The sequence below is a fragment of the Myxine glutinosa genome, chromosome 14 (assembly GCF_964187855.1).
Source record: "Myxine glutinosa chromosome 14, kmMyxGlut1.1, whole genome shotgun sequence".
Taxonomy (NCBI): Eukaryota; Metazoa; Chordata; class Myxini; order Myxiniformes; family Myxinidae; genus Myxine; species Myxine glutinosa.
The window spans coordinates 19,887,718-19,900,612 of record NC_136274.1 but is presented as its reverse complement, the minus strand read 5'-3'; the positions used below and the strand labels follow the sequence as shown (position 1 = coordinate 19,900,612).

Here is a 12,895-nt window from a genome sequence, read left to right as displayed (position 1 = left end):
GGTCTCGTCTGGGGTGAAACAGGGGCTTATGGATTTGGTCTAGTCTGTCCGTCTCTGCTTCCGCAACCATATCCCAGAGATGCATGGACGAATTTTGTTCCTACTTGGCACAAAGACAATGCATGACGGTATACATCTGTACATCATTTTGTTTCGCGATGTAATCAAAGATGGCCGACTGGTGGTTATTCTAGTTTTAACCCCCCCCCCCCCCCCCCCCCGATGTTGAACACGTCCTCAACCTTTTCTCGGACATGTATTTACCGATGTTGCTCAAACTAAGCACACAGATAATAAATGATGGCTTGCATATGCACGTCTTTTCTTTTCAAGAACAGATCCAATATGGCCGCCTGACAGCCATTTTGTTAATTAAGGGTGTAGTACTGGTGAACAGGTGATTTTTTTTTTTTTTTTTTTTTAGCTGAACAGTTTCCTTATAGTCTTATAAACAAGAATCATGCTATTAGAGGTCATAGAAGTACCCCTAATTATTGAAAAATTCAAATTTCAATTCAATTCAATATAATATTTTGCATGAAATTTGTTATAACTTTAATTTGCATCATTCTTTTGGGCTGAAATTTGGACAGGATATTCAGAATATCACTTCCTTTAAAATGATGAAGGCTTTTGTTTATAGGAGTAGCCATTGTGGATTTATTGAAGGACAACCAAGTTTTATCTGGTAATTGGCATAATTAGCTAATTAGTGAACATTTGACATAATTTCACAAAATCCTCTCATCAGGTAGTAGAATAACACATGTATAATACATGTACCAAGTTTTGTGTGAAAAGAATGATAGGTGACATAGAAGATAGAAGTAGAAATGTGTTCTTTGTTTTTCCTTGTTTTTTATTGAAGGTCTAATTTATGCAAATTATATGCATGTAATATGACAAAGAAGCGTTGAAACTGGTCTGAGTTAAAGCCAAGATTATATCTTTCAAGAAAAACTGAAAATTAGATATTAACTTGACTTTGTTTTTGTGTAAAGGCCTCTCAAAGGTACCTATGTAGTTTTCTCAATTTTTCACCAGTACTACACCCTTAAACGTGTCCCCAACCATTTATTGAAAACACATGGTCCGATTTTGTTCAAACTTGGCACAAGCACAGCACATGACTGCAAATACGTGCACTTCACTTTATTTTGCAATTTATCAAAGATGGCCGACTGGTATACTGGCGGCCATTTTAGTTGTAAAAAACCCGATATTGATCATGTCCTCAACCATTTCTCGGACATGCATTTATCAATCTTGTTCAAACTTGGCACACAGATAATGAATGGTGGGTTACATATGCATGTCATTTTTTTCGAGATCGGATCCAAGATGGCCGACTGGCAGCTATTTTGTTACTTAAACGTGTCCCCATCCATTTCTCAAAAATGCATGGACCGATTTTCTTTAAACTTGGCACAAAGACAATACATGAGTATACATATGCAGAAGATTTTGTTTTTTCATCCGACCAAAGATGGCCGACTGGCAGCCTTTAACTCCCTACAGCAAAATACTAAAACAACGGTAGGGGTTATGACATTTTATGTCTTTTTCTTTCTGTTTACCCATAACTTGCTATTACACCGTTGAGATTTATTTATTTATTTTGAGATAAATTGATCCATTTAACGTCTTTTCATTTAACGTCGTGGCTTTCAAGAATGTAACCACGACGTAATACTCGTATACTTCAAAGGCACATTTCCTTTGAAGAAGAAAATAACCATGCGATTGTGCATTATTTTCATGTAAAGTGAAAAATTTGACAATTATCGTTTTATGAAATTTTACATTTGGTTCACTTAAATCGATTTCCATGGTATACATCAGCTAACTTGGCCTCAGAGTGGCATACCCAATGGCTTCATTATTTTTCTCTCTACAGAAGGAAACTCGTCATTCAATTACGGGAACAACTTTCTGACTTTCATCATTTTGTACAACAACCTCATTCCTATCAGCCTGCTTGTCACCCTGGAGGTGGTGAAATTTACACAGGCGCTTTTCATCAACTGGGTGGGTTTCATTTTCACTTATTGGATAATTATACTAACGTCCATCCATCAAAATAAGGTCTCAAAGATTATGATGCGTAAATTATTTCCAGCTGTGACCTCAATGTTCGTCAGATGATATGCTGGTTGGGATCAACCAAACCAAATGCGACATTTGGAATGTCTGATGCAAAATAAATGTCCATTTTAGGATATCGACATGTACCAGGTTGAGACGGACACACCCGCCATGGCAAGAACCTCCAATCTAAATGAGGAACTTGGCCAGGTAACCTTCTATTTTTGTTTTTTTGTTTTTTTAATTCAAAGCCTGCTTTTCTTATCATCTCCGAGTGTTATGGTGCAGCACAAGAATAGCAGGTTCAATTGAGTAAAGCAAATAGAAGAGCATTTGTCAGATGTTTTTAGATAAAGCTGAAGCTTGAGGAGCGAAATGACATCGGGTGAAGAGGTTTCGACCATGTAGGTCAAAGAAAGACCAAGTTCTGCCAAGTAAAGAATTATCTATCACATGTTCCATGCTTTTCATGTGAATTTACTTATATTAAGGTTAAGAAAGCTCACAACAAGCACGACAGAGTAAAAATATCAAGTAGAAGCATCTGAAAATGCAAATCCCGTCCGTGTTCGCTTTGTATTCGGACTCCTTCTTCTCTCGTATGCTAAACATGACGAAAACAGCCAAAAAACAATACAAACAGATTGATGATTTTAGGCGACCTTGACCTTTTGACCTCAAAAGCAATAGGCTTCAGTGACCAAATATGCAAACCATACTCAAATTTCAAGTCAATCAGATGAAAATTGTCGATTTTGTTACCTCTACCTTTTGACCTTCTTTACAGAACACAGGTTACACTCAAATTGGGTCATATTGGGTCACTTACACGTTGATATGGCTGACATATTGATATTTTATGCAAACTTCACTTTTGACTTTTTGATCTAAAAAACAATCGGCTTCTAGTTTTGGATTAGTAAACCAATTGAGCAACCCAATATGCAAATTCTTAAAATTTCAGGTCAATCGGATGAAAATTGATGATTTTATGCAACATTGACCTTTGACCTTTTGATCTAAAAAACAAACAAACAATTGACTCATACCTGTTGATTAGTGAACCAATTTGGTGACCCAAAATGCAACTTCTTAAAATTTCAGGTCAATTGGATGAAAATTGGCGATATTATGTGACGTTGACCTTTAACCTTTGGACTAAATCATAAATTTTCCTTCTCCATATTATCATAATAAAGCTTTGTTGAAAATTTATGGACTAAAGCTCAAATGCTAAAATAGTTACAGCCCGGACAGAGAGACAAACGGGGGTGAAAACATAACGTCAGTCCACCTTTGGGGGCGGAAGTAATCATTACACCGCCTAAATTTATGGCCAATGGATATATGTAGAGGCTTACAGCGATATTTGAGTCATTCATTGGTGGTTGTGCGTGCTTTACCATGACACAGATAAAGTACATTTTCTCTGACAAAACGGGCACTCTGACGTGCAACGTGATGGAGTTCAAGAAGTACACTGTGGCCGGGGTCATGCACAGGTACGAGGGAATTATTCATACCTTCCTCACAAATCAAACTCCACCTGACGCGATGAAACCTACAATCACAATATTGATAATATTAACAACAACCTTCATTAGAGCAACATCACAGATGTACTTCTTTTTTTTGGGGAAAATCACAAAACTTTTTGAAAGCTTTTTTGGTCTTTAATTTGAACAATCCTTTTGTTGTTTATTGTCTCCGTCCGGCACACGTTTCAATTGAGCAATGTGTATAATTTGTAAGAATAGAGGATGGAGAGCAACAACAAATCGCATCTTGTCAAGAAAGTTAAAGTTCTTCAATCTTGGCTCAAATTATGTTTTTGTCTGCAGCCATGAATCATCCCCAGTTCAGACAATGAATGGACACAATGTGGAAATACCCATAAAAGAAGAGATTCCAGGGCCTGTAAGTTCAACACCAAATACTGCATCATGCACACAAACCATCATTTAGAACAACAACAACAACAACAACAACAACAACAACAACATGTCATCATGTTCTAACATGGGAAAATGAAAGCCATAATGTGGGTCAATTTTTGATTCTGTTTGACAAGTTAATTCACAGTCTTTGTACATTTGCCTATGTCCCAGCATTCCTGCCCCATTTTACATGAGTTCCTTACCATGATGGCCGTGTGTCATACTGTGATCCCCGAGCAAGCCGACGGCGAGATAATCTACCAAGCGACCTCACCAGGCAGGTCCATCAACATCGCAAGTGTGTTGTGAATGTGACTCCATTATGAACGAGAAGATTCATAGAACACCTCATCTCGCGCAGTCTTGAGGAAGAATGACATGGGCAGGGTCTGCGAGCGGAAACCTTCATTGGGCGAGATGACATAAAATGCCATAAAATTTTGTCCAAGTACTGCTAAATGAAAATTTGTGTTCTACAGTGTTCAAGTATATAATTCAATCAAATCATTTAAATATCCTAAAGGTTATTTAAAAAAATTTGGGAAGTTTACCGCCGTTGATGCAGCATCTTTTACACCACCTTATTCGACACGTTACATTAGATATCCGTGCCTGTTGTTTGAGTCCTTTATATGCTGTCCTTAAAAAGAGTAGCTTTCCTGTTTGGAATGAATTTCAATTTTGTTTGACTGCCAGACAGGCAGACAAACTAAATAAATTGTCTCGCTCATCTCTGTGCATGCGTGATTGGGACAAATTCAGAGCCAAATATATATGCTGCTAATTAATAAACTCCAGATTCCTTTTCTGATTAATTTCCGAATCGTGTTAAAAATACAACATTCAATTGAAATTCAGTTGTCTTCAATCATAAACTGATGTCTGTAGACAGACAGACAGACAGACAAACAGACAAAGTGAAACCAATTGCTTAACTCCACTTTTCGCTTCGTACGCGTGGGTAATGGACACGATATATAAAGTTTTTCTTCTTTGCAAGTTGTATCAACCAGAAAACAGTTTAGGAAACTTCACAGCTGTCTTGATGAATTATCTTTGGTTCGTCTACAGAAAGTGTCTCAATACTGATAAGAAATTGGCTAAAACATGGTGGCACGTGGTTCAGTCACACAATAACTAATTCTTACCCATTTGGCCTGGAACAGATGAAGCTGCGCTGGTGAAAGCCGCAAGAGATTTGGGTTTTGTGTTTGTTGCACGCATGCCAGACGCCATCACCATCGATGCGGTGAGTCGGTCTAAGAACTCAGAACAATTCAATTGTCCATCTATCTCATAGGAAATGTCAAAAATAAAATGCAGATTTTAACTTTTTGGTTTATTCACTTGAAAATCACCAGAAGCTTGTCACTCGGCTGTTATACTCCTTCCAATCAACATTTGGAATTTATTGCCGACATATTAGCCGGTTAGTCTGTGGACTAACCAATTTATTGCCCGGCCAAACTGAGCAATCGGGGGAGAAGGGCCTTGGTAAGAGAGGTGACCAAGAACCCGATGGTCACTCTGGCTGAGCTCCAGAGATCCTGTGTGGAGATGGGAGAAACTTCCAGAAGGACAACCATCACTGCAACACTTCACTGATCTGGGCTTTATGGCAGAGTGGCCAGACGCAAGCCAAACAGTTCAATCTTGGTTTCATCAGACCACAGATTCTTGTTTCTCACAGTCTGAGAGTCCTTTGGGTGCTTTTTTTGCAAACTCCAAGCGGGCTTTCACGTGTCTTTCACTGAGGAGAGGCTTCCGTCTGGCCACTCTGCCATAAATCCCAGATCGGTGGAGTGTTGCAGTGATGGTTGTCCTTCTAGAAGTTTCTCCCATCTCCACACAGGATCTCTGGAGCTCAGCCAGAGTGACCATCGGGTTCTTGGTCACCTCTCTCACCAAGGCCCTTCTCCCATGATTGCTCAGTTTCGCCGGGCGGCCAAATCTAGGAAGAGTCCTGGTTGTTCCAAACTTCCTCCATTTAAGAATTATGGAGGACACTGTGCTCTTGGGAACTTTCAATTAAAAAAAAAAAAAAAAACCACCTTTAGAGGCCATTTTTGCGGGGGTTGGCCTTTTTCGGGAACCGTGGTTGTTGTTGTTTTTCGGTCCCCTTTTTGAAGCAATGTTTTATGGCCGGATGCCCTTCCTGACACCAAACATTTTTGCCGCCTTTAACGACAAACAGGGAATTACCAGTGAACTGGTACTCAATTAGCCGACCTCGGAAGGTATGAACAGGCTGAGTCAACCCCCCTGGCGTTAATTCAGCAATCTGACCAGGATTCGAACCCAGGATCCATTGGATCCTAAGCCGGCACCCTAGCCGCTAGCCCAACACCAGGACCTTAGCACCTCTTGGGAACTTTCAATGCAGCAGAGAATTTTTTTGTAGGCTTACCCAGATCTGTGCCTCGACACAATCCTGTCTCTGAGCTCTGCAGGCAGTTCCTTCGACCTCATGGCTTGGTTTTTGCTCTGATATGCATTGTCAGCTGTGAGACCTTATATAGACAGGTGTGTGCCTTTCCAAATCATGTCCAATCAATTGAATTTACCACAGGTGGACTTCAATCAAGGTGTACAAACATCTCAAAGATGATCAAGAGAAATGGGAGGCACCTGAGCTAAATTTCAAGTGTCATAGCAAAGGGTATGAATACTTATGTCAATGTGATATTTCAGTTTTTTCTTTTTAAGAAATTTGCAAAACTTTCTAAAATCCTGTTTTCTCTTTGTCATTATGGGGTATTGAGTGTAGATTGATGAGGGAAAAAATGAATTTAACCCACCATTTCAGCCCAAGGCTGCAAGATAACAAAATGTGAAAAAAGTGAAGGGGTCTGAATACTTTTGGAATGCACTGTATATATATATATATATATATATATATATATATATATATATATATATATATATATATATATATATATATATATATATATGTATATATATATATATATATATATATATATATATATATATATATATATATATATATATACATACAGTACACACACAAACACACATGTACACGCTAACAGAGGTGGATACTTTACGACATGGTAGGTCTCTGTTCCATCTCTTGAAGCCACCCACATGTAGAGATAACCGTCAAGAACAGCAACTTTATGCATGTGCACACACGTATACATTTACACTGTACACACACACACACACACATATACACACACACACACACACACACACACACACACACACACCTTCGAGATTTGGGAGGGCTCCGTTCCTCCTTCTGAAACCTGCAATTGGAGATAACAACCAACGACACACACACACGTTATCCTAGGAAATAAAATAGCACAGGTAAATCAATTAACCTTCATCAAATTCTGAGAGTGACACCTGTCACAGCAATGTGGCAGCACCTTCATGCCACCTGCAAATAAATAATTGGGACAGGTACGCAGTGATTTCAGCATAAACTTATTTCATTCTCCATCATTCAAGAACTAAAAAGTCACCCAGATGCTATTTGAGTGGTCCAAAGAAAGGAAAATCGCAAGGTGAATTTTTCTAGTGAAAATCACAAGGTGAAAATCACCTCTGAATTTTTATGCAATTTCACATGCAGTAATCCAACATTTCTCCAACATGATGTTTTCCTTGAGCGACAACAGTTGGTTGCACATGAGAATGTTTCAGATCACTCACAAATTGAGGGGTTTTTTTGAACTTTTTGCACCATTCAAACACATATGAGAAAGACTAGATGGTATTCATAGAATACTTACCCTGCACAGTAAACTTAATGCGAGCCAACTCTTCTGTTTTTGAACATTTTTTTCTATGATCTAATATGGCTGCCAGACCACGTGAGCGATGACATCATAAATTTATATTCTCTAATATAATTGTTGCATAGATCACGCTTAATACTTTTCAGACTGATCAGACTAAGCGTTGTCCCTGTCGAATTATGATGTCATAACGAAGGCACCTATGACATCATCATTAACATATCTTATTCCCCATGGGGTCTACTTGACAATGAGCCATGTTTCAATTTTTTCCATTAAGCAGTTTGGGAGATATAGAGGTGTAACGTTTTTCCAAGATGGCGTCCATACCATGTGACCCATGACGTCATAATTATCAGCAAAAAAAATCTACAGGCAGAGGTGCTCCTACGGTAAAATTTCATGTCAATCGGACCAACGGTTGCCGAGAAAATGAATTTTTAAAATGCAGACATGGCACACGGCACACGTACGCAATTGAATGCTTACCCCCACTTTTCACTTCGAGAGCGCAGGGTAACAAGCAACACCGAAATGTGTGGTCTCGTGTGAATTTCAGCTGGTGTAATGTTCCACATCAAGCGATATCGTGATACACCTCGATAACACAGCATGTGCGACTGCCTGGCTGGCATTTTGCTTTTGCCACCATGGATTTCGCTTCCTGGATAACTTGTATCTGGTAGACTTCTTCTTCTTTCGGAGGGAGCACCAGTCTGTATGGTGTCATCATTGGCTGAGGGCATGCCTGTGCCCCTGATGCAATGCCCTCTTTTGTTCCGGGCAGGGATTTGGAATTTGTTCAACGTCAGCCAGCGTGAGCTCGCCTACACTTTGCGAAGGACACCTTAGGATCTCTAACATCCACCAACTAATGCCGGCAGATGGGACACCCAATTTAATGTCCAATTGAGGGACGGCACACACATTGATGATTCACCCTGCCTGTTTAACACCAGGATGACAGTTTATAGATGAGTTGAGATTCAATCGCAGGCTCGATGGCTTAGAGGCGAGCGAAGGGGTCTAACGTCTATCTACAGTAAAGGCACTTGAAGAATAAGCAAAAACATTATTGGCCACATATGGGGCAACATCTTCATTGAGTGGACAGCATTTTAACTACCTACAACTCTTTTTGCTCCCCTCTACTCTCATCCTTCTCTCCCAACAAGTCCCACACTTTCCTACTCTCTCCTCTCTGTTCCCTGTCCCCTCCCTTGTTCCTTTTCTCATTTTGAAAGATTTCTCTCAATTGAGACCCCCACTCCTGACACCTCCCCAATCAACATTATATGAAGATGCTCCCTGTGCAACTATCCTGAGAATCCCACTTGCAACATTATGGGTGATATTAAGACATTCAATGAAAGCTGAATATAGTGACTGTGGAAGTTCTTTGTGCCTTTGCAGTTGGGGAAAGAAGAAAAATACGAAGTTCTCAATGTCCTGGAGTTCTCAAGGTTAGTCCAACAAGAACTCAAGATGTTGCATACTCCTTCAACAGTCATGATTAACCCTGTGCACCCTTTCAGAAATTTCTTATTAGTTCTGAAATCTGATGAGATTCTCATAATGTTTCAGTCGAATAATCATTAGAGATCAGGCCTTGCACACCATTTGTATGTCATGGCCATAAACAGTTTCCCAAGGACTGTCACATCTCTCACTCTCAGCAAGTTGTTGGGCTCTCTATGTGACACAATGTTGCAGCTGCCTTTGCTCCTCCTGGCCTCTGCAAGCAACCCTAGATCACACGCATTCCTCGGGAAACCCTCATCTGCCGCAAGCCACTCCAGATCACACATGGTCCTCTGGAAACCCTCATCTGCCGCAAGCCACTCCAGATCACACACGCTCCTCTAGAACTCATCTGCTGCAAGTCACTCCAGATCACACGTGTTCCTCTAGAAACCCTCATCTGCCGTAAGCCACCCAAGATCACACGCGTTCCTCTAGAAATCCTCATTTGCCGTAAGCCACACGAGATCACACACGTACCTCTAGAAAACCTCATCTGCCGCAAGCCACCCCAGATCACACGCATTCCTCTAAAAACCCTCATTTGCTGCAAGGCACCCCAGATCACATGCTTTCCTCTGGAAAACCTCATCTGCTGCAAGCCACACCAGATCACACGCTTTCCTTTAGAAACCCTCATCTGCCGCAAGCCACCTGTCTTCTACCGACTCCTCTCCAGCCTTGCACCCCCAGCTCTCTCTGTGCTCTGTCCCCCAAATATTCCTACAGGTCGCACAAGATCTGCCAGCAACCCTCTGATGGTTAAACTGCCGAAATCTCGGCTCTCTGCTCACCTTCACTCTTTCATTCCTCTTTTCTCCCGCCTCTGGAACAAACTCCCTCACTCCCTTCAATCCCACTCCTCCCTCCAGGTCTTTAAAACAGCTGTTCACCACCATCTCTTATCTTCCCCCATCCAAAACCTTGATCTTTTCTACCCCCGCTAATTCACCCCAGATCCACCTTGTTTGAAATTCCAACTTCTTTCCTGGAAGTCCTGGCAGTGTCCATATGTTTTATACCTCTCCCACCGCCCCCTTCCCATGGCCCCCCCCCCCCCCAAAGCCCTCGCCCTCTCTCAGATCTCTCGATGTCTCCATGTCTCTCGGTCCCTGCTCTCAAATGTTGTGTTTGTGTCCTTCACCCTCTCTCCCCATCTTGTCTACCGCTCCCTATGTTATATGTTTTATGTGTCGGTTTGTCTTTCTGTGTGATTAATGTTCGCTCTTTCACGAGCCTCGATCTTGTATACAAAAAAAAAAAAAAAAAAAAAAAAAAAAATCTGCCGCAAGCCACCCCAGATCACACACATTCCTCTAGAAACCCTCATCTGCCGTAAGCCACCCCAGATGACACGCGTTCCTCTGGAAAACCTCATCTGCTGCAAGCCACCCCAGATCACACGTATTCCTCTGGAAACTCTCATCTGCTGCAAGCCACCCTAGATCACACTCCTTTCTCTGGAAACCCTCATTTGCTGCCAGTCACCCCAGATCACACGCGTTCCTCTAGAAACCCTCGTCTGCTGCAAGCCACCCCAGATCACACGCGTTCCTCTAGAAACCCTCGTCTGCTCACCCTCTCCAAGTCCAACTGGTTGCCCACCTGCCTTCATTAGTCCCCTTATTCTTCTGAATGTGGACCTGTCTTCCTGTTGTCTGGTCCTCGTCGCTTCAGTCTTTCAAATGTGCTGCCCATCACTACCCAGCACATGCGCTCACCCGTGCACATCCATTATCTCCTCTGCATGGCGCGGTGACCCTTTCCAGTTCTGTTCCTCTCTAGGCCATTATTACTCCTGTTTATGTGATTCTTTATTGTAAGTATTCTGGTACTCAATATCATTACCAGTAAGCTGGTACTCATTGTGATGACCTCGGAGGATGATTGGTGTCAAATTAATGATTCTGGGAATGTTACGTAAGCTACAAGGGATTGATTGCAGGGCAAATACTTTTTCAAATATACAAAGAAGGTGGTACTGTGACTACCTTTGTGCCACAATCTCATACAGTGACCGTAAGCGGATGTCTGTCATCGTGCGAACTCCTCTTGGTAAACTCAAGCTGTACTGCAAAGGAGCGGTAAGGACACATTCAGCACCATTCACCATTTGTCACTAATGAAATTGTAACTTTGAAAGTTTAATAAAAGCACCTAAGTTCTTATTTAACCAACTGCATAGTGTATACCTTTTCTGAATTTAAACACACGAATGATGCTTTTTTGGGATGAAAACCTTCTTTTCAGGACAATGTGATATATGATAGGTTGGCTGACGATGCACCATTCCAGCAGAGTACAATGGGCCATCTTGATGAATTTGCTACTGAAGGTACAATGTTGCATCCACAGCACCTATTCACTTGGTGATTACAGTTAGTTGATGTCATCGGAATCTTCCTAGAATGGTTGTGAAGTGTTTAGGGTCCAGACATCAATGTGTAGAGACAGTCCAGGTCTCACCTCCTTTCAAGATGTCCTACCCTTTTCAGTTTCCCCATACCCATCCTCCCTACATCTACAGGTGAAAATTCATTCTATTCACATCTCCATTGCATTCTACATCCTCCTTTCAACCTCTCCAATCCACTCCAGGTATTTTCTCTAGCGCTCCCCATCCCCAGTCCATGCACCCAGTCCACTCCAGGTCTCCTCTCCATGTCCCCAATCCACTCTAGCTATTCTATCTGGCTCTCCACATCTTCAGTCCACTCCAGGTCTCCTCTCCACATCCACAGTCCATGAACCCAGTCAACTCCAGGTCTCCTCTCCTCACCTCTCCACATCCCCAGTCAACTCCAGGTCTCCTCTCCTCACCTCTCCACATCCCCAGTCAACTCCAGGTATCCTCTTCTCACCTCTCCACATTCTCAGTCCACTCCAGGTCTTCTCTCCACATCTCCAGTTCACTCAAAGCCTCCAATCCATGTCACCAGTTCACGTTAAGTGTTCTCTTCACGTCAACACTGGTCTCCACACCAGCCACTTGTCCCCCTGCCAGGGTGCTGGTGTCAGCCATTAAGGTTTAAACTAAATGACTCAATTGATCATAACATCTGAAATTATATATCGTGCTTCTGAAAACTGATTTGAACTCAACTGCAGGCAGAGGTGAGTGGACAAAATGTGGTTTCGAGGCTCGACGTGCAGGGTGGATCCTTAGCCTAGTAAATTAGTCCTTGAATGAATGTGCCAAACAGTAGATAAAATGCTCTCGACCCACGTACAGGAAAAAACATGTCATCCAAACGCCTCCTTCACAAAGGGAATAATTAATTATATATCTTCGTAGTGTTTAGTATGTCTCCTAAACCAAGGACGTATCCAATCTTCATCTACCATTTAGCCTAGTGTATAAGAATATTTACTTCGGCCTGCGCTCGGGTCTGATATGTTTAGATAGATAGCCAAAAAAAGCGTAGCCTATCATTATGCTTACATCTTGTTGTCTAAATTTGACCTTCTATAGGACGGGACAATGGGAGGTGTTGTCCTTATGGTCCAGTAGTGCTATGTCTTCAGCGCAGATTCTTGTCTAATATTTTGCTATAAATGAAATGCCTTTCCACTTATTTTTCAGCG

General features: G+C 41.6%; 1 protein-coding gene across 2 annotated transcripts in view; it reads left to right on the top strand.

Moving 5' to 3' along the window:
• LOC137439469 (phospholipid-transporting ATPase IA-like) overlaps positions 1-12,895 on the top strand; it is a 238,304-nt gene that overhangs the window by 138,391 nt on the left and 87,018 nt on the right. For both annotated transcript variants that reach the window (XM_078768165.1, XM_068135239.2), the window contains 9 exons: positions 1,898-2,028; positions 2,218-2,295; positions 3,499-3,587; positions 3,927-4,002; positions 4,194-4,299; positions 5,189-5,271; positions 9,203-9,252; positions 11,325-11,394; positions 11,561-11,645. In XM_078768165.1, coding sequence (XP_078624291.1) covers positions 1,898-2,028; positions 2,218-2,295; positions 3,499-3,587; positions 3,927-4,002; positions 4,194-4,299; positions 5,189-5,271; positions 9,203-9,252; positions 11,325-11,394; positions 11,561-11,645 — 768 coding nt within the window. The remainder of the gene's footprint in view (positions 1-1,897; positions 2,029-2,217; positions 2,296-3,498; positions 3,588-3,926; positions 4,003-4,193; positions 4,300-5,188; positions 5,272-9,202; positions 9,253-11,324; positions 11,395-11,560; positions 11,646-12,895) is intronic.